This window comes from Pollachius pollachius (genome assembly GCF_949987615.1).
Source record: "Pollachius pollachius genome assembly, chromosome: 17".
In the NCBI taxonomy this organism is placed as follows: domain Eukaryota; kingdom Metazoa; phylum Chordata; class Actinopteri; order Gadiformes; family Gadidae; genus Pollachius; species Pollachius pollachius.
This window is the reverse complement of record NC_136950.1, coordinates 15126628-15148906: the sequence shown is the minus strand read 5'-3', so window position 1 is coordinate 15148906 and position 22279 is coordinate 15126628. Positions and strand designations below refer to the sequence as shown.

Genomic DNA, 22279 nt, shown 5'->3' with positions numbered 1-22279 from the left:
AAACTTGATTTGTTTTTTATTCATAGTCTTTCATGTAGTATTGGCGATCCAGGAATGTCATTCTAAAAAATCATTACGTATGTTTCAATGCAAATACCAAAAGCCTCGTCTTTTTTAGAATTTTATTTAAAAAGACCAATTCTCCAACACAGTGCATTAACATGCTTTTAGAAATGGATCAAAGTAAAAATCTCTTATGGTTCAAACGAAAATTATAAATGGTCCAACACTGTTGTCATAGCAACACAGTAACACGGTGTCCCTCGGCAACCCCTCAGCCTCGCGAGGGCTGCGCTTTGCGCCCCTGGAAGACTCGGCGCTAGCATCACAAAGAGTTCTCGGCTACTTTTGGCCGGAGAGAAAAGCCCTCTCAAAGTTCGTCTTTCTTCGACAGCTTCGTGGCGTGCTCCTCCAGGAACTTACTGAAGCCGTCGAGTGTTCTGTCCCCGCCCTCGAATTTGATTGGCTTCTGTTTGCCGTTGCTGGGCGCCAGGTATATCGTGGGGAAGCCCTCCGTTTTGTAGCTGTCGTGCGGCACGTCGTTGGCAGTGGCGTCCATCTTGGCGATGACGATGTCCTTGTGGCCCTTGTACTTCTTGCCCAGGGCGAGGTAGTCGGGCTCCAGCTTCTTGCAGTGGCCGCACCACGGTGCGTAGAACTCGATCAGGACGTCCTTCTTGGTGTCCATGACGATTGCGTCAAAGTTCTTGCCCACCACCACCTTCACGGGCCCCTTATTGTTCTTGGGCAGCGGCTGGGACTTGATGATGGGCTGCACCTTGCCTGGAGACACACGGGGAACAAACAGATCGTTTAATTTCGGAACAAGAACAGTCCAGTTTAGATTTTTGATCTGATTAAGCAAGGCATGAACCTTGAGATTGAAAAATAACTTAGGGCTTAACAGGCTGTATATTTATGACACCCCCCTGAGCCCAGCCCCCCAGAGGGCAAGGAAGAAATCTTGGGAAGGAACGCAGTGTGGGGGATCCCTCCTTATTACACATTAACACTTTTTAACACGTTAAAATGAACTATGTACCAGCCAAATTCCACCATGTTATTTGAGGATAAGGAACTTACCTTTCTTGAAGGCCATGACAAATTCCCTGAGCACCTCTGCGTCAAACTCTTCGGGCTCCATGGCGAACTTCTTTCCGTTCTCTCCCAGGATCCCCACGTTGACCTCCTCGCCGCTGTCGCTCAGCTCCAGGCTCTTCAGCTCCTCAGCATAGTCCTCCTCGTCCGCGATGGCAAAGGTGTACTCGGGGAAGTCCTTGGCCACCTCCAAAACCTTTGACCTCCAGAACTGTGTTGCTGCAGATTGGAGAGACAGGACAGGGTTTAGCAGACAGGCTAACTTTATATAATACCATTTGGTTTTATACAGCTTTATAACCATGTTTTCTTTTATTTATGGGCATTACAAAATGTGTTTAAAACAAGACTTCTGTCCTGTACTTATGTACAGGTCATATAAGAGCTGATATTACAAACCTAAGATTCCATAATTGGTTTAAATTATCTAATGTGCAAACAATTGGCGATAAGAAAAACTTCACCACTACTAGTTTTTCCCCTGCTAAGTACTGATTCTGCATGAGCAGTGAGCATCAATCCAAGCCCCTAGGATCTCTGAACATCATGAACAAACAACGAATCAATCCAAGCCACTAGGACCTCTGATCATGAAACAATGCGCCATTTACTTACGATGCAAGTTGAAAAAGCGACAGCAGCATAAGATCAGGCTGTGCAGGGGGAGAGCAACCATTAATGTTCACATGGGGCGGGTGGCCTTCTCACGACTCACCCTTCCTGTAGTCGAAGCTGAAGTCCACGCCGTAGTAGACCACCACCAGGGGCCTCTTGGCGTAGCGCTTGGCGTCGTTGCTCTGCTTCCTGTGGCCCACCAGCGGCACCGCGTTCTTCTTGAAGAAGTCCTGCACGTCCGACACGGGCGTGGACTCCTACGAGGATGGATAGGGAGGCCCAGGGTCAAAATGATGGGGTGGTTTGTCTTTAGGTTTTTACGCTTAAAGTTAGGAGTTATGGTTCATTTTATATTGTCTTTAGAGAGCAAGATAAATAGAAACCACAGTTGCAGCATATGGTACACTTAAATCGGCAAAGAAAAAAAATAAGGAATCATGCAATTATAGTTAAACAATGCTAAAAAGGAAGAAAAACAGTTTAAAAAAAAAAAGGCATTATTTTTCTTTTGAAAGACATACCGTGACCGGGAATGTGTGTGAGGCCGGCTCAAACTTGGAGCGGAACTTCTCAGGCTGAACCAGGATGACTTGGCCGGGGGAGGCCTTGAGCAGCTTGGCCACGTCGGAGCTGAAGGAGTGGAGGAACTTGTAGTCTTCCCTCAGGGAGTTACCTGGGAGGACAAACAGCAGTGAGCACAGCAGCCAAGTTTGGTGGAATCTCTAATCCCCAGAGATAGGGCTCCCTCTGTTGTCATAAATAAGGAATGACAGGCGTATTTGATGATTTTAGTCAGTTACTTATGGAGGGAAAATATTTTAAGTGCTATCATGCCATCTGGTGTGATAAGCCATTACAAACCGTTTGAAAATCAGCCTTTTCGTCTTGTAATGGCTAATTACATTCAAATCCTTGGCATAATATCACCCCTTTAACATTATGAAATTATTTTATCATTATGAATATATAACACTCGTATGTTGCATCTTTGGAATTCTATATCTTATGAATCAAATTAAGGTATGCCAACAGTTAGTGTGCTTTTGCCCCACACAGCATGTAGAATGCGGAGATTATCCAACAAGTAAACACAATATCAAACCAATAAATGAAAGCACAACTCCTACACAAAACACCACAACCATATAGCCACATATACTAACAGGCCTCCATGTAGATCTCAAAGGCGGGGTCCTGGTCGCCGGAGAACACGCCCACGATGACGGCGTCGTCGCCGTCCTTCACTAGCTCCTGCACCTGCCTGGCGGCCTGGACCGGCTTGGAGGGCGGGCCCGACTGCTCGTTCATGTGCTCCACGATACCTGGAGGAGAGGAGGCACAACAGATGAAGCATGAAGAACAATGACGACGAGTGGCCACGAGCACAGTCAACACGGGAAGGACGGAATTCACTAGGAAGATGTCTGACGAAAATAGTTCCCTTCTAGGTCAAGTGTTCCCCATGTAAGTGACACGGTACGTAGTTTGTCAGCGTGTTTGTGTCTGACTGTTGGTGCATGTATGAATACATGCAATGGGATATACCGTATGTATATGTGCAATGTACTGGCATCTCTATAGTTAGTGGTTCTCTCATATGCATCTAATTCCAGGTAGACTTGCCTTTACTTTATTGCACCATATCAACACATGATGGTGTGGTTCTTAGGCTGAGGCTTACGTTCTTTGGTAAACAAAATGCAAAACACTGAATCCTTTCTGACGGCCTGTGAAGTGTCCGAACGACAGGTTTAAAAAAGGGGCTGGCGTACCGAACTTCTCCCGGGGTCCGGTGTAGTCGTAGGCCTTGCCCCTCCTGAAGATCTTGAGGTCGGGGTAGCCGGTGACGCCGAAGCGCTGGGCCAGCTCGTTCTCCACCGTGGCGTCCACCTTGGCCAGCGGGATGGGGGGCGTGCGCTTGCTCAGCTCCTGCGCCGCCTTCTCGTACTCGGGGGCCAGGGACTTGCAGTGTCCGCACCTGCGTGGGGGGGGGGGGGGGGGGGGGGGGGGGGGGGGGGGGGGGGGTCACAACGGTTACAGTGCAGCGCTGAGTGTGGTAGAACCGACGTACGCATCATTGTGTACCGTTGATGGGGCTTTAGGTGGTGCATTTCAGCATCATCACGTTTGTATTAAGGGTCCAGGTTGGAAAGATTTGTAGCAACTAGTGTTGAGGTGGAAGATTGCAACCAACTGAATTCTCCCCCCCCCTCCATCAACCTTCACTTTCTAACAACTAGCCAAGTGTCAAGTCAAGTGATGAGATTCTTACATTTATGAGTTGTATTAAGGCACTTAGTCCAAAGGTCCTTATACATTGAACTTGATTGGGTTCCATTTCTATTTTGCCAATGAACATTCCGTATATTCGCAACAGTTTTATTATTCTGTGGGCTTTAGTCGTTAGTCTATTCATTAATAAATCTGTTTAACTAATCACAATCGCCTATCTTTGTCATGGGAACCATGGACACTGCATAGTGTATGACATGGCGGAGATAAAGGCCTACTGATGTTTCTCAACACACAGTCCTCTTATTGCATCCTTGATTTTGATGTCCCCGTCAGAGAGGGTTAAGCTTCAGGGACATCAATATATATGCCACGGTGTGTGTGGCTTTGAGGAGCTCCGTCTTGCCTGCGGTTGATGTTGATTCTTGTAAGATATCAAGCATATTTTAAATTCATATTATTTTGACCAGTCACCTCAAGCCAAATGCAGCCACGCGAAACAGTAAACATCTCTCCAACTACCAACTTGCTTGCTTTACTGCTTCTTTACTTAATTTCCCCTTCTCTAATTGGTTCATTTGTCGTCTGTGTGGACTGACCATGGAGCGTAGAACTCCACCAGGATGATGTCAGCGTTGTTCACCGTCTCATCAAAGTTGTCCTTAGTCAACACCAGGACGGCCTCCGGTGGGGGCGCCCAGTCAGGCTGAGCTACCTCCAGGACTTTGGCAACCATGGCTGCAACCAAAACAGTCGATTGGGAGTCAAAAAAGGTGGCGCCATTTCCATGTCATCTACATATGCAAATTAGCACAATGTGTTCGGTCGCCATATTTCTTACCCTCTTCTGACCTGGCGCCATCGTAGTCCACCGGTTTCCCGTTCTTCAGGATCTTGAAGGTAGGATACCCGGACACGTCGAAGCGTCCCGCCACCTCAGTGGCCTTGGTGGCGTCCACCTTGGCCACGGGGATCGGGGGATCGCTCTCCTTCAGGGCTTTGGCTATTTTCACATACGTGGGGGTAAACGACTTGCAATGTCCACACCTGATTAGGGGGAAAACAACCCAGACAGACCCATTAGATAAAGTTGTTCTTTGATGAAACTAGTTAGCGTATTGCTGACTCTGATGCAAGTAATCAAACTCAATGTTTATAATTTGAAGATGGAAAGACAATGCACTATGTAATGGTGTACCATGGCGCGTAAAACTCCACCAGCACGGTATCCTTCCCCTCGATGAAGGTGTCGAAGTTGCCGTCAGTGAGCACCAGAACCCCATCCTCCTCCTTCACTTCAGTCCCAGTATCTTCATCCTCTTCCTCATCACTGTCACTCTCCTCTCCTTCGTCGTCGCTGGCCTCGTCTATCGCTCCGGTATCATCTTCAACAAGGACATCAACTCAGCAACCCCACAACCAAGTTCATGATTTAAAGAAGCAACACACAAAAAGGAGGGGACTTGCGTTGTCTTCATATTTGCAATAGCATGGGTTAGACATGAAGCATGCAGCCACAACCAAAGCCACAGCAATCTTAGCGATGCTAGTGGAAGCTCCACCATGCTAAACTGAACAGGAAACGTATACCAAGGCATGCATCAGCGATTGGTTCTTTTTTTTTAAAATCTATAATCGCAAAAACTAGCCAACACTTACCATCTTCACACCTGACGACCGTTGCAAAGTGGGCGATCCCGAGCAACACAATCAGAAGCAGTGCAATCTTCCTCATTGTTACAACGTTGCGGGGGGCTGGGGGGTTCTTTATAGTCCGCTTAATGAAGCACAGGCTGCTTCTGCTGCAAGTCAGGCTCACCTAGATAATACAACTGATGAATGTCATCAAGTAAGCGTCACCAAAGTGGACGGATCAAGTTCAATCCAAACGTTTGATGATGTATGCCCTGGGTTTGTCAATTCATACAAACTCGCACGCCAGACACCGCCTCCTGAACTTCTCTGACTTGCCACGTTCTGATTGGTCCTCGTCGTCGACTGTCATCCAATCGGGTTTCGCCACTCAAGTCCATGGTCCTATACGTTTGGGGATGTGATTGGGCGATCCACCACTTATTATTTCCTGCTGCATGGGGGAATTTTCTACCTATCTCAGTATTTTAGTGTTTTCAACTTTGTTGTTACTCAGATTTGTGCGAATTTAAAGTGTTAACGCACATGTACAATGATGCTGTGTTGTTCTCTGAACAGATTATGTTCTTGTGGTTTATTTCAATGCAATGAGGTTTTTCACCTCAAGATCTCAATCTTGCGTCATATTAGTTTCACATTAACATCCCGTGGTTTAGTTAGATTCACGTCATCCTCTTCACTAGTATTACTACTTCACTAGTAGAAAGGGTAGAATGCATCCTTATGGTTAATTGTGGATGGCACTCAGAGGGGATATGGATGGATGGATACCAATGTATTTGCATGTGCATTTCATTTGAATGTGTTTTTTCAATAAGTGTGTGCGTGTGTGTGTGTGTGTGAGAGAGAGAGAGAGGGGGTGTGACGGACGTGAAGAAGGTGGGTGTTGGTTCTTTTAAACAAACATGGAACAGGATATGCACTAGATCTGTTTCTGAAGTGTAAATATGTGTGGTTTTATATACTCTACGTCTTGACACACACACACACATTCACACACACACACGGCCCCCTTGGTGGCGTGTGGCACTGAGCTGGTTAACTCACTGCTACATTGACTGAACCAGAGAAATGGAGTGCTCGGGTATGGGCTTCATGTTGCTGAGTTGTGTGTTTGCTTGACATTGAAAGGTGAGCTTGCCCTTGCAGTTTGGGCTTTGGGATATGTTAAGTGTATTTGGCAAGCTCTCTCTCTCTCCCTTTCTCTCTCTCGCTCTCTCTGTCTCTCACACACACAAACACACACACACACACACACACGTACACAAACACACACAAACACACACACAAACAAACACACACACACACACATGCAACTATCTCTCACACACACACAAACACACACACACAGACTCACACAAAATCACAATTTTGCACCTGTGTATGTTCTTGCTTGAAATATCGCCGCTAATTTTCCAATGTAATGGCATGCAGCATGAGCGGGGAAGAGGCAGAACAAAATATTAAATAAGTGGGTTTTTTTATCATTCATTACTTCTTTCTTTTGTGTAAGGCATTGGTCCTTGGCCCTGTTCACCTGTTGGCAGTTGCCATGGGCAACCCCATGGGTCATCAGAGGCTACGCTGGGAAATATTCTTTGGACGGTCAATATCTTTCTTTCACAACAAGCAAAAGTATTTCATCACTTTTTTTTTTTGGTAATGATGTTGTAAAAATAAAACAATCGAACATTGACAAGTAAATATGCTTTGATGATTAATACCTCATCTATGAAGTTTTACCACATGGATCATTGACTAAAATAACCTTTGTACAAACTGATTTCTTTGATGAAGGCATCTTGTCTTTATAATCAATTAAAGAAGTTCTCGCCACTTATGGACAGGGACGATGTTGTCCCTGTCCAATCTATCCCATACTGGGGAATGCCTCTTATAATTCCTCTGCAGTTATTAATCATATTTCAGATGGAAGAACACAAACACACACACATTTACCAAAAAATTACACATACAGTATCAATATCACGTCGTTACAAAAAGAGTTACCACTAAATAAATAATAAAATGCAAGCTTTTACAAAAAAGAGTTCAGTTCCTGCGCCTATCCCCTACCACGCCACTAGATGTCACCATTGGCTAACGCACCACTAATTACTATCCGACTCCAGTAATCCCCTTCACCTGTTTTCAGTTGAATTATGCCCCTCAGTGTTCTTTGTTAATTTTTGTGTTTTCAGTTTGAAGTTGGCTATAAAACCCCTTCTTTCGAGAAAGCAATTCTACACGTATATCCACCTCAGTCACACACAAATTATTTCTTTATTTTATTATAGGTTTGATTGTGACAAATTCAAGTTTTTTTTTTTTGGCTTGTCAGAGTTTAAGCATGTCGAGATAAGGCAGTTAAATAACCACCAGAGTAGGCCTAAAATGTATGCTTCGCTTAGGCAATCTCCTAAATGATATTGACAAGAACACGTCGGCAGTTGGTGTTCTGACACACTAAGCAGTATGCTCACGCCCTATTTGCACGTCTGTCAAAAGACGCCCCCGCCCCATTTTGACCTCGCTGACCCCATGTGACATCTACCTACTTTTTCAAAAAGGTCTTTAATGGTTTACTTGTGGAGGTAAGGGAAACCTTGAATCTAATCTACAATTTGAAGAATAACTTTTAATATTATATTATTTACTATTAATAGGTCTACCTGTATCAGTTTTATTGAAATTAAGAATATTTGATAAAAAGGAAAGAAAATCATCTTTATAACATTTAAAATATTTGTTTTGCACTATTATTATACTTTTATTTTAACCCAATTTATTCAGATGAAAAAAAGTTATGTTATATATATACCCTGACCTTGCAATGTTATTTTTACTTTTCTTTATTTATTCATTTTGGAAAATGTATTACCTGGTTCCACCTGTACACCTTTACACAGATAGTATAATCAAACAAATGCCTCCCTTTTAAACTCTATCTCCTCCTCTATTGTTCAAGATGGACAGAGATCTTCTTCTACCGGTTATAAGTAAGAGATCCATTGATTGCTCAAGGGTCTTTCCCTTTGCTTACCCTATCATGTTGAGGGTTTATGCTGCTCCCTGTAGTGGTTGGGCCGTTTGAGTCTGCCTTTTATATAAGAAATTGGGGCGACCCCTGATAGCAGGTGATGTTTCCCTTACATGTTAAGACTGAGCATGGCTACACTTACACTATATTCTTTTGTGAACTACTATTTGGGAACCATGCATTAAGAAATCTAGGTAAATGACGGATCATATATGTTTAATAGGATCACATAGAAAAACAATGTACCAGCAAGTTAGAGATGATATCATCACATTTATCAAGTATTCAATATAACTGGTGTTTAGCGAAGAGGTTACAACTTTAAAAAATGGTCTTAATCTTAATTCATATGTTTTTCCTCAACTTTCATGAAATAAAAAAGAAACATAGCTAATGATAGCTGTTGAAGATGATTGCAGACATAGTCATTGTCTATAATTATGGATCTAGCTTACAAGTTTAGTGAACACCACCAATGAAAAAGAAAAGCCATTTTTTGTTGATCCCATTTGATGTTAAGCATTATTTGGTCAACAATTATTTGAGAATCTGTTCTGACTCATGCTGTGTCATGTTTACCTATCCTTCTGTGTACATGACTATTATTCTAATGTTCAATCATTTAAATGCATGGCCGCTATATAACAAGATGCTTTGCCTCATCAATCAAACTTTGTTCCTGTTCTTTTAATGAAGAAATAGCAACAGTGACTTTAGCATTTTTTTATAAACCTCCAAAGAAACTTTTCAAAAGAAGTTGAAGATAATGTACAATTCAAATTAATTTTGCTTCCAAAAATTCCTGCTTTCCAAGTAACAGAAGATATAATGACAGGACACAGTTAGAATGGGTGTGAGGTCGAAAGTCCTATCAGGAGTTAGACCAAGTGAAGTTGATTAAATTACTATGCTTCAAAATTTAATCAAAAGTCTCAAAAAGGGTTTTGTTTTGAGCAGTTTTCATTGTCGTCTTTTAAAGGCCAACAGAACCAAATGAACGAGAGAAGGTTCATGCACAGTGATTTCTGCTTTCCCTGCCAAGTGGCCATGAGAAGGTAACCCAGTAAGCACTTAATCTGATAAGGAGCTCACTAGCCAGAAGTTCTGACAGCAAAAGGTTTCCTTGAATGCACTTTGGCAATATCCTTTACACATTTTCATAACTTAACTATACTGCAATTCACAGCCAAATCAGCTCAGTAGGAAACTATAGAATTAGCCACTGTAAGACCTACTTTGCTCAATCTACACTTTCAATAGGAGGCACAGCCCTCTGGAATGTTCTACCTACCTAAAGCTGAATCAGGATTCTACAATGTTTTCTACAACAGCCAAGTCCTGCTTAACCTTAGTAATCGTGACATCAACTAGTCAGAATGTGTGTAGGGTACTCCAGTTCATGCTATAAATGTCTTGAGTTTCCAGTTTAATGGTTTTAAACTGTAAAATGTAACTGTAATGATTGTTTGACAGTTGGAGAAGCATTTTCAGTTGTATTATGTTTGTAGCCAAAGCAAATTTGAATGTTGCATGTCCCTTACAAATAAACAAATAAACAATAATAAGAATAAGAATACTGATGAGAATAATGATGTTAATAAACGTGAGCAAAATACCCAATTTAGAAATTCTACCAAAAATTCTACCAAAACAACAATGAAATTTTTATTCATCTTGACAGAATACATTTCACTAAATAGAACAATAACTTACTGTGGTGGGAAATCCTTCAGGAATGTGAAGATTAGAGGTTGGATTGTTAAAAATAAAACGTAACATAACATTGTATTTGCATTTGCTTATCAGGAATACAAGGAGCAATAGCTTCGTTCACACTGAACACAAGCATATGCTCCAAGCTTGTAAAATAACAATCACCGGTCCGGCATAACATCTATAGATTTGACTAATAAGTCAGCCATCAACAGCAAAATTAAACACCAAATCGCAATCATTGATTTACGATTTACAAAAATAAGTACTGACATACAGCTTACTATAAATGTGTTGTGGGTAATGTTTGATAGTTGTAAATAGAGAGAGCAGAAACGAGAAGAAGAGCGCAAAATAAATAAAAAATCAATTACCTGGGAAGTGTTGCATTCACTGTGAATGACAGCTTATATGAAATTCCCAAACCAATCAGTGAAGAGATGCCCTGATTGGTCACAAATGATAAGGGAGCGGTCAAAAATCTAAATTGTCTCAAACAGGGGCAGGGTTTATTCAACTGGCACAGATATTCTCACAGAGCCATTCACTCAGTCACCCTTGGTTATGGCTTTTCCCCCAAAGAGATCTCTTCAATGTGTCCTACAGCATCTTTCAAAAACGTTTTTATTTCATTCGGTTTTAGTGAATTGCATGGCACAATTATTATTATAGGAACATATTGTATAGGCCTTATGTAGCCTATTTAAAAAATGAATAAAGAAATTAAAAAAGCTTTGTTTTTAACATAAAAACATCGACTTGGTTTTACGAATGCTTTCTGTTGCTATAACCAGAGAGCGTTTTTTTTTCCCATGTACACTACTCAGGGGCTACGTAAATCGACGTTTGCAGCCACCGCATTGGAAACGCATGGACGTGCGTGGTTCCATCCGTGGAGATAGGCGGCGGTGCCAGAGAGGATCACAGTTAGCTTTGCCTCACCTCACCTCCCATACTGCTGGTTCGCTTATCCGCTTTTTCGTTTGTCTAATCGTTTCGCTTCCTCTATCTTGAATCTCCGTCAGGTCTTCAATTAACTATAGTCACTGTCTATAGAGCAAAAGCAGGTATCGTTCTTTTTTTACAGAGTGAGAAAGATCTCCTTTTTTATATATATAATATGTATTTTTATACATCATTTTATATCAATTTTTTTAAAACAAAATGTAGAAACATAGACACTCTATTCCGTTTGCTAAAAGGGGCATTACCACAAATCGCCACCAGGTGTAGTAGTTTAGACGATTTAGTAAAAATAAATAAATTGTAAAGGCATTAATTAATTACAAGCGACATACTTTATGCCACCTTATTAAAACACATAAGCTTACATTTCCCTCTGGAAACTCGAATGAAAGGGTGCGTCCATTTAGTGGAATAAATGTACACTTGTAAATAAAGCATATTTATTAATTATTTGTATCATAAAAATGTAACTATTTGCATCACAAAACCAAATATTTACATTTAGTGATTTAGCACAACAAGAAAATAAAAAAGTGCAACAGTAGGCCTATAGACCAATAAAGCTATAGCCATATAATTGTTTATTATAAAAAATAAGTCATCATTTCAATAAGTTGGCTCGCACTTTGTCCTTGGCCCCCTAATGCGATCGATCAACTTTTATCTTGCCACAACACCTTACTAAATAACACGTTGTAATGTACAATTAAGCATTCATATAACCTAGCCTACTTAACAAGCATGAGTTAAAACGTATAAACTATGTATGAGCAGTTTTTCGAAGTTGGAAAATGTAGAAATACAAACGTTATGAATAGGGATTTCAGGGACTCAAGTGAAACCATGTAGTAGGTATATAGTCTGCATTCAACCATTTAATTCAAATGGAAAAATGAATGAAACCACCAAAGTAAGGTTATAGCCTAATAATGAATCCAGGTCCACTCAAGTGGATCTGCAATTAAAAATCCTTTAAAACATTTTAAAGGACTTTGGGCCTATACTTGAATAACATTTGAGTAGTAGGTAGCATTCTGCCTTACTCATTCTGTGTCGATGGCAAACAACAAACAGATGAGCAATCGAATACGTATTTTTTTATAAACTATATTGACAACAGCATTGAGAAAAACGCCAATGACAGCCATGCAAATAATTCACTAACAAAGACCTACTCCATGACATGTGTCGATTTTGTTTTTATTAATTTCATTTGTAGGATAATTAGTTCAGTTTGGCTTAACTCTTGCATTATAGCCTACCTTTGGGGAGGTGTCATTTAATCACAGGTAACGGATAATGTAGCGTAACACCCTTGTATTATTTTATACTCCTGAATAATAGCCTTCAACGAGATGCATGCAGTCTGCGTTAAACTCTCATTCTTTCAATTGATTTAATTAGAGGAACATGTGACTGCAAGCCCAAGACACACGCGCACTGATATAATATATATATAGGAATCACAGGTTCAGGGACAGGTCTAGTTGCTGCTCTAGATCAGGCATCAACTTGTAAGTTGATGGCTAAAGAATTTAAATCCTCTATAAACGTTTCAACCTTTACAGGATTTCCTTGAAAGTAAACCAGTTCATGACACCAATAGAAGCATAACGTCATTATGTCAAGCCTCTCCATGGGTTCACCACCTTAACGCTGGATTGCGGGGCAGGTTGTACATTTTTTATCTTTGACTAAGCTACAGAGGAAAAACACAAAAAAACCGCCCTAGTTGCGACACTGGAATCAACATGACCTACTTGAAACAAATACTTATTTCAGGGAAAGTAGCCAATGACATTTCTAAGGATTGGCATATCTCAGTTGTGTTCCAAACTTTTTTCACCCTTAAGCTCTTCCAAAATGAGTGTGTGTGTGTGTGTGTGTGTGTGTGTGTGTGTGTGTGTGTGTGTGTGTGTGTGTGTGTGTGTGTGTGTGTGTGTTTGTTTGTGTGACTCGTAAAGAACAGCAAAGAGGCTTCATAAACAATTCAATAATAAATTATATAATTATAATAATTACAAACAAAACATGATACTATAATAGGACTATTATAATAGTTACATAATAACCTAATAACCTAATAAATAGAACGAATAAAGTATATTATCATTATATTGTGTGATTTCTAAGAGAGTAAATGAATCAGATGTAAACGGTTCGATTATATTAGGCCCATATTAATTATTTTGTAAGGCTATTTATTCATATGCAGATACAAAATAACCAACTATTTAAGCCCTTAATTCATTGAGCAAAAAAGGTAAAAATCATTGAAAATTCTGCAGCTGAACTGAGGGATATTTGTTGGCTGTATTGGACCTATGTTCCTTTCCTAATCACTTATTTTAACCGAGTCAAATAGGATTTGAGGTAGCCTACACAGGCTATTTGGAACAGGCCGAAAAAGATTCACGTGATAAAGGCACAATTCGTATCGGCCTATATTAGATATGCCCACTCGTTAATTAATCAAAGATGTGGATGTTAAGGGTAAACTATTCATTTTGTATAACCCTATGTTATGATTTATATATATTCAAATGTATTATCTTTGGCCAAGATAATGCAGCTATATTTTTTAATCCCGTCGATTTTCCACGGAATTAAATGCGGTTCAGATGCGTTTTCATTTAAATAATAAACAAAACAATCACGCCCGATAGTTTTCTAAAGCAAAATGTAGGATTCCAAACGTCAATGGAATGAAATAAATTCAGACGAAGCTCTTGTTTTGGGGGACTTTTCCTTCTCAAATTGTAGGTTGGCGTGAGCAGAGACTCTTCAGTCTGTTCAAGGATTTAAAAAAGTGTGCAAATCTGTTACAAGTGTAAAATGTTTTATTTAGATGTTTTTATACTGTGCAACAGTAACAATACAATAGTTGTCCATACAATCAAGCGATACAAATACGGAGAAAACACCGGAGACAACAGAACATCATTCGTTGAGCATGAAATGCAGGTGAGGTGCTTATTCGTGTAAGAGCCTGTCATTCCCACGGAATAAAAGGAACATAAAAACAAAGTCGTCGATGATTAAATATGCATTTTCTTCTATTTACAGGAGATTTTTCTAAAAACCGCGTACATTTTAAAAGAGGCGGATGAAAGCGTTTGGATTCAACTGCAGCTACGAAGAGGCTAAACGTGTACGTTTCCAGTAAAAAGGCAAATTAAGAGAACTCTCTTGAAGTTTTTCTTCTGCACAGAGCAGTGAACCACCAGCCTACGTCAACCAAAGTCAGCCTATAATTCTCCCAAAGAGGCTAAACTTTCGTTGAAACTTTTCTAAAAATATATAGATTATAAAAAAAACGACAATTTTAGGGGGGGGGGGGGGGGGGGGGGGGCGACGAGCATATAGACTAACCCTTCTGATATAGGCTATATAGAATTTTTCTGAGAAGAAAAAAAGTGTTAGGCTATAATAGGCATGCTTAACTGACATTTTCAAATAGGTTAACCCGGCACACCTAAAATAGTCATATCAATATGTTTGACTCGACAACAAAAAGTAAAAAGGAAATCAAACATCAAATTAAAAAAGACAAAAGACATCCATCAACCACATTCGTAAAATAAAACATAGCTTATGGGGAATAGGTAGGCCTACAGGTTAAATGCAGTTCTTCTGTCTACACTTTGACACAAAACATTTCCCATGGATAAACTCCATAAAAAAAAAAGGAACAGGCCAAATGTTTCATTTTTCTACTACGTTCAACTTCCACCCCTCATTAGAGTATGTCGAACAATGGCCCTTTGAGACGGCGAGAGTGACGTAAGAGAGACTACACGATGGAACTACATTGGCATGAAAACATCAGAGGAGCGCGTCTTTCGTGGGCTGCGAAAAAGCCTGCGTCATTACGCGAGGTCATCCAGAGGAGGCGGACGATCCGTTGACAGACATCTTCCGTGATTTGATGCCGAATGGGTACGGCCGACTCTGGGCGAGGGGGGTTAAACTGGGAGCGCCGTTCTGGTTGTTGGCAGCATTGGGGGTGAACTGTGGGTGCGGCGACTGCGCCGGCGTACTTGGGCTCGGCAACGACGAGGACGTGGAGGGGACGCCGGCTGGACTGCTGGCTTTGTCGCTCGCAAAGTCGCTTTCCGGGCCAGATCGGCCGGTGCTGTTCGGGGCCTCTGGTTGTGTGGTACTCAGCTTCATCTTCTTGCAGTTGGGTCTGACTCGGTATTTCAAAGGTAACGGGCCATTCTTTAAAAGAGAAAAGTTTGAGGTTTAAAACATTGAACATTGGGGCAAAAACTGTCTGCACTCCTACCCCAAAGATTTAAACAATATATATTTTTTACTCTTGCGTGGTTTTAAAACAAAATGAGGGTCATACTATCCTACATAATATTATTCACAGGGACCTGCATTTGATTTGTTGTGTCACAAACTTTAGGCCATACAGGCCTACCTTATATCCTACCACCAATATGCTAAGACAAGCTATTGTCGATTCAAACAAGTCTTGTTAATTTTTAATAAATGTCAACCACATGAAGACTATAACATTACATAATAATGCTCAGTACACCGTTTTACCAATACCAACATAATAGAAACTATTAAGGCCTAATTGTAGAGTAAGTGCTTTGTATGTATTGTATAGTTGTTTTTCACACTAAACTAAACCCACAAAGTTGGAGTTAAGGAGAGAAACATGCTTACCCGTCTCCAAGTGTAGATATAGGCTATATCCATTAGTGTGTAGTAATCTTTTAGTGGTTCATCTTCATACATGACTTCAACCTACAAATATAAAGTAGAAATGCAGGCTTATGAATAATGCATCTGTGACTAAAGCAGTCAACACATTTTCTGCTTTTTGTGGTACAAAGCAACCAGCACAGATGAATGGGACTTATCTTACCTGGTAGGTGTTGGGGATATCCATTTTACTGCGCAGGAACTTCCTTAAGTGCATGACTGTCATGGCGGCTGGACACTGAAGATACCTCTTGTTGGCCACCTGCAGTTAAACACATTTCTATTAAGTTTTTTTTTTTTTTTTTTTCTTTGTCCCCATAGTTTTTTGAACAAAAAACTATGGGGACAAAGAATGAACGCATGTAGATTTCAGCAGTCGTTTTTTACAACTAGTTTATAAAACATCTTTGTATTAGTTCTAAAATAAAAGTAAAATATTAATTATGTCGAGATACTTTAAAATTGAGAACCAAATTGTCAACCTTACAACCAAATATACAAATGTATCAGAGGGGATGATCTGTCAATATTCAAGTGGTTCATCGCTTGAATGAATTGCTAACAAGTATGTTTTGAAGAAGATAAAATTACAAATATAGATCGGCTACAAACCATGTATGAAAAAACGAATATTTACCTGTTCTTTAGTGGGCTTGTCATCTGGGACAACACCGAGTTTAACCCTAAATAAATGAAAAGGGTAATTCACAAAATAAGGCAGTTAAGATGTGAGCCAACTTATTCATTACACTTTATTAGATTAAAGCAAAATATGAATTACCTGTCCCCCAAATATAATACATTATTTCTATACAAATAGTCCAAAATATTGAAACTGAATATTGAAAAAGTTTTTCTCTGGGGTATACAGAACATACATGTACATTTATCAAGTTTCAAACAGTTTTGAGAATGTAAAGTACAATTAAGAGAAAGCTATTCTTTGCTTAAATCTCAGCAAAGCATTTAGCGTTTCTGAAGTTTTTAAAGTAATAAAAGGATCCTACCTGTTCTGGTCAAAGAACTCAATGGAGAGACTGATGATCTCATCGTCTGTGATGATTCGCTTGTCTTCGTCGGCCACCTCTCCGCGATCCTCATTCGATCCATTCGTAGCTGCATTAAACACACAAACACACACACAATGAAACGACAACAACAACAACAACAACAGTTCGTGGGTACATTCAAACTGGAGATAATTAGCCATGTGCTGGTGCACCAGACACTGTATGGTAGAATTATATTACAACCAAGTTTGCCAATGTGATACACCAGCTTTGAACACAACATTTCTCATGCACACGGACTAGACCATTACGCACCATCTACAGAGGGGTGTGCTGCATAGAAGTCTCTCCTCCTCTTCATCTCATCTACAGAAAGGAGGAAACAGAACAGGAACAGTCATTGAAAACAGACACGTCAACATTCAGTGGACACACCCATCTTATATAGGCAATAATAAATCTGGTTTGTTCTAAACGTGTTCAATTCTGTTCATTCGGTTGGCTTCCAATTTAAGCAAAACAACCCATGCAATGGTGCTTGTTTTGGGTCGTTGACTAAAAGGGGATTTAACCCAATAGACCAGAAGTAGCATCATAATTTAAGCTGAACTGTTTTGTCTGCGGACAGCATGTAAGAGTTTGTTTGAGGTCTATGTGCAGTTGGCAGATCTCCTACTCTGCAATGTTGTGGTTCTGCTTACTTTTGAAGAGGCCTGGAACCAGCTTATAGACAATGTCCTGCAGCGTTTTGTCAGACCTAGGGAGAGAGCGAGAGAGAGACATTAACTCCAGGAGGGCAAGAGAGAGCGAGTGAGCGACATTCACTCCAGGAGAGTTAGTGAGAGCGAGAGAGTGACATTCACTCCAGGAGAGTTAGTGAGAGCGAGAGAGTGACATTAACTCCAGGAGAGCGAGAGCGAGCAAACTCCAGGTTATGTGGTTTGGAATTCAAACACACTTTTGGGCAATGTACAAATATCATGGACCTCGTAGCAGAGAAAGGATGAAAACAAACCCTGTTTGCCTCTTAATAACACAGAAGGTACATTTGTTCTCTTCTGTAGGCAAATGTGTAGTACATTTCAAAAGACTTGCAGGCGTCATTTTTTCATTTTCTCTTTCTGTGCAGGCCTATTTGGCAAGCAAAGATTCCAACAGATTTGCCACACCCACGCCTTACAACAGAGCCTCTTTGACCCTTTCTGACACAGACCAACTAGAACTAATCAAACTAATCCCAGTAAGTGGAACGTGGTTAAGAGCAAAAAAGGGGACAGCGAAATGACTTTAGAAGCAGGCACTTCCATACAATACATTACATGCAAACACACAACTAAATAACAAATGAATCTCAACACATACGTGTTTATTTATTTTGCATTATCCAGCTTATGAACAACTATCCAGCGCTGCTGAAGGTAAAGACATGGCTGTGGTCTCACCTAATGTTGAGAAGAGGCTTGGTTTTGTGCACTTGCACATCACAGATTGGACAATATTTGCTTGTCTCCAGGTATCGCACAATACACATCTTGCAGACTGAAAGAAGACGTTTAAATTAGACAACATGTATTTTCCCTCACTGCATAAATAACGTGAGGTAAATGATGACGTTACACCCTCTTCCAATTAGTCCATGTATTTTTTTTCCCCAAGCAAAAAGCTCGAAATTGTATTACATAAAACAATAATTAATATCATGTTAACAACCATGCACAACCAGCCATTTACGCAGTATGTCATTAAGCTTGCAAATGACAGAATTGTAAGCATTGAAGATTTCCCTCACATGAATGCAGGCATTCGATGATGGTGGTCGCGTCGATGAAATATCCCCCGCACAGGACGCACATGAGGTGTGGGTTCAGCTCCGTGATCTTTATTCTGGTGGTTCGATGCATGGCAAAATACCCAAACAGACCTGCGGAGGAGAAGACGGATTTATTATTTCGTCACACAAAAAAAAAATAAAGCGACGGGAGGGAGGAACATCTTGGGGTTTTTATTTTTTTTACTGCAGGACAGTTTGCAAAGTAGAACAACCACAACCATTTGGGCTTTCCCATTGTTGCTCTGACTGCGTTAAAGCAACATCATTGTTGACGCTACTACAATACGGAAAGGCAACAATCGCTGGTTGATGAAGGGGCTACATAAATGAATCACTTATGTGACAGACGGTGGGGATAGATAAATAAACAAACGTGTGTGCAAAAAAAAAAAAAACTCGATTGCCGAGTTGGTTGACGTTGGCAAAGGTCACAAGTTAGCAAATGAAAAACAAACGAACACGTTGCGTGCAGCGCGGACATCCGACATCGTTTAATTTCGTTTGACGTCGCCGCCTGCGTCATATAAAACAAGTAATGAGCTATATAGGAGCTGCGGATCGACCACGGAGGGGGCGCGAGAGGAGACGCTCGTTCACTGTCAGGTGTGTGACACACATAAGGGGAGGGGGGATATTTGCGTTTCTATGGCAACTTCCGTCGCTTTAAAAAAAAAAAAAAAGCGCACGGCGTCTGGCGTGGAGCCAGTCGTCAGGAGAGGGTGTGTGTATGTGCACCGCGACTCGACTCGCGCGGAAAAGCCATCGCACCATAACCAGCGGAGGGGTGGCGAGCACGAGCACGGTGGGAGTGGATGTTTCCCCCCCGTCCCTCCACCAGCGCTCAGTCCGCCAGGGCTACCAGCATGGCTGCCATTTTGTGGGGGGAAAAAGGCACGTATCTTCCGAACCGACCGATAGGCTTCTTTCAAAGCGGGGAGTGAGGAACTGTAACGCACGCATGTGTGCTCGTCGCTTGGTGAAACGTTGGAGTCGCGCGGATGCGTTCTGAAACAAAGCCATCCTCTCCTCGCAGAGGATCTCGAACGTTTTCCCCAGCGTGCGTGTGCTGCCAGCATAACTTATCTCACTCACACTCACACTCTCTCTCACACACACACACACACACACACACTCTCTCTCTCTCACACACTCTCACACACACACACACACACACACAAACACACACACAGAGTTAGAACGTAATTCGTTTCATCCGCCCATCCTCTCCCGATATTTCTACACAATGAGCCAATGCAAGTGCCCTCAAATGACCAGTAAAGTTGCAGTGTGAAGGGGGTAACATCAGCCTACATTGAGGGAGGTTGTCGACCGATGGGAGCTTTGTTGGGCAGCAGTCCAACAGTCCTCCCAATGCCCGTCAACTACATCCATCGTCCAGTGGATTCAAAGGGGAAACTTATCACAAAGCTATATCTGAGGGACACAAACCCAACGAGGAAGTGAGGATGACTCACAAGCCACCGACAATCTAACACAATAAAAACTATATCTGAGGCACACACACCAAACGAGAGAGTGAGCTTGTCTCAATGGCCACCGATAATATGACCCAATCAACTCGCCCCTCGGTAATGTTGCATTTCGATGGACGAACGTGTGAGCAACTTTTTAAACGAACACGTTTCCAAAGAAGCCTATTGCAAAAATGCATCCTAACAGTGACGCCATTAATCGATGCATTTGTTGACACAACTGCTGTCGCTCTGGGGCCCACTGTAACGTCCTCCCGGTGATACAGGGGCCCCATAGCATACACCTTTTTTTATTTCTGTTTTTAAAAAAATTGACGCTTTCAGTGAAAACTCATGGTGAAAACCTACATGGCATGGCCGTTTATCGAGGGCGTATTATAAAAAATAATTGAGCATTGTGTCAGCTCTGTTAGGCCCACGGAACGCAGACACAATAAGTTGGGGTCTGTTTATAATTCTTATGTGTCGTAGTGGGTTCGCCGTGTCGGTTTTTGTGGAAATACTTGCAGGCGTGATGGTGGACAGTGTTGGCAGTAGAATAAATGCTGCTTCAAAAAAGAAATGGGCTCAATGCATAGACTCTAGTCTGTAGTCTATGTGAAATGTCCACTGAAGTACTCTGGTCAGTGCCAGCCCGTGTATGATCCCGGTTCTCTTTTAAATGGCTTATTCGCAGTAGGAAATATCCAAAGCCATCTTTTATACTCTGTTCTGCTGACAGTCGCACTCACTGTGTTCCGTCAACCAAAATGGCAGGCTGTTAAAGATCCATATTATGATGATCCGTCACTGCTCTGTCACCTCTGCCTTCGCGTTCCCTCGACGTGGGAAGTCCATTTAGAATATGGCTTGTGGATTTCATTTTTTTTTTTTGGACTAATGACGAGCCACGATGGTGGACAGTTGGATTTGACTGTGTTTTCAGAGCTAGACGTTCACAACAATACGTGATTTTAAATGTTGAACAACGAAAGCTCGTCTCGGCAGAGCTTGGGTTATTTTGAAAAAATGCATTAAATAAAGAGAATAAAAAATCACGCATACGTAATAAAACCTTTGTGATGACCCCCAATAATAGTGTACACAGTCAGCTTTGAGCCAATGCATTAGAAGTGATGCCTTGGATGCTTGCTTATCGACACATTGTCTCAACCGACCGACCTATCAAGTACATTTTTATTTTTGTAAACAATGCGACCCATCAAAACAAGCTTGCAATACACCAGGTGTCGGAAAGGTTAAAGAATAAATCAACATGTCCTTGTCGAACCACAGGAATCTAAAAGCGTCAAAGATAATTGAAGATCATATTTGAAATGGAGGACACTTGTCACGTCTGAGGCTTCCACCAAAGCGGGAACACAAGTTAATAAAAACGAGACACGACGGAATATGAGTAAAAACAACTCACCACCATCTCCACTACACTCTACAGATCCAAATTCTATAAAATCAGAAGTCAGCGTGTCAATTAAAGTATTAAAACACTGCTCGGCGGGTTGGACGGTGCTTCAGACAGACCCGTCCGTGTCCTGATCGCAGCAGATTGGCCGGTTTAAAGAAATCCAAACGCCATACCACACAGACTGGTCCAAAACCTTCCTAAACAACACACTCTGTAAAAAGGCACAGTGGTAACCTGATAATCGCCGATGGAACAGCGTTTTCGCGTGCGCAATAAAATAACATTTCTTGGAACGGTGACACAAAGCGCACCGTTGGAGGAGCGCTGGAACCAGCAGTCAGTCGATACCCCGCATCCACTGGCGGATCGTTTCGACACAAACCCTTCGACACACCGCAAGCTGTGCCACAACATCATCATACCATTCGGTCCGTCGGTGAGACGCGCTATCGAACATTACGTACCCGGTGGCTCGATGGGATAATCCGTGAGATCGGAGCC

General features: G+C 41.5%; 2 protein-coding genes across 2 annotated transcripts in view; both read right to left on the bottom strand.

Moving 5' to 3' along the window:
* Positions 1-33: 33 nt before the first annotated feature.
* Positions 34-5889, bottom strand: pdia4 (protein disulfide isomerase family A, member 4). Its single transcript, XM_079755027.1, has 10 exons — positions 5605-5889; positions 5144-5330; positions 4787-4992; positions 4545-4683; positions 3486-3691; positions 2877-3035; positions 2235-2386; positions 1814-1970; positions 1084-1317; positions 34-783 (listed from the first exon to the last, which is right to left on the bottom strand). Exons 1-10 carry the CDS (start codon positions 5678-5680, stop codon positions 371-373), a joined length of 1929 nt encoding a protein of 642 aa, XP_079611153.1. The 5' UTR covers positions 5681-5889; the 3' UTR covers positions 34-370.
* Positions 5890-14139: 8250 nt separating this feature from the next.
* Positions 14140-22279, bottom strand: part of bmi1a (bmi1 polycomb ring finger oncogene 1a) — an 8429-nt gene continuing 289 nt past the window's right edge. Inside the window, exons 1-10 of the mRNA XM_079754963.1 lie at positions 22243-22279; positions 18839-18970; positions 18492-18588; positions 17751-17806; positions 17365-17415; positions 17047-17155; positions 16677-16722; positions 16203-16301; positions 16001-16081; positions 14140-15538 (exon numbers count right to left, since the gene is read on the bottom strand). The exon at positions 22243-22279 is cut by the window's right edge and continues 289 nt beyond it. Of these exons, the coding sequence (XP_079611089.1) occupies positions 15197-15538; positions 16001-16081; positions 16203-16301; positions 16677-16722; positions 17047-17155; positions 17365-17415; positions 17751-17806; positions 18492-18588; positions 18839-18950 (993 nt within the window). The 5' untranslated portion in view covers positions 18951-18970; positions 22243-22279 and the 3' untranslated portion in view covers positions 14140-15196. The remainder of the gene's footprint in view (positions 15539-16000; positions 16082-16202; positions 16302-16676; positions 16723-17046; positions 17156-17364; positions 17416-17750; positions 17807-18491; positions 18589-18838; positions 18971-22242) is intronic.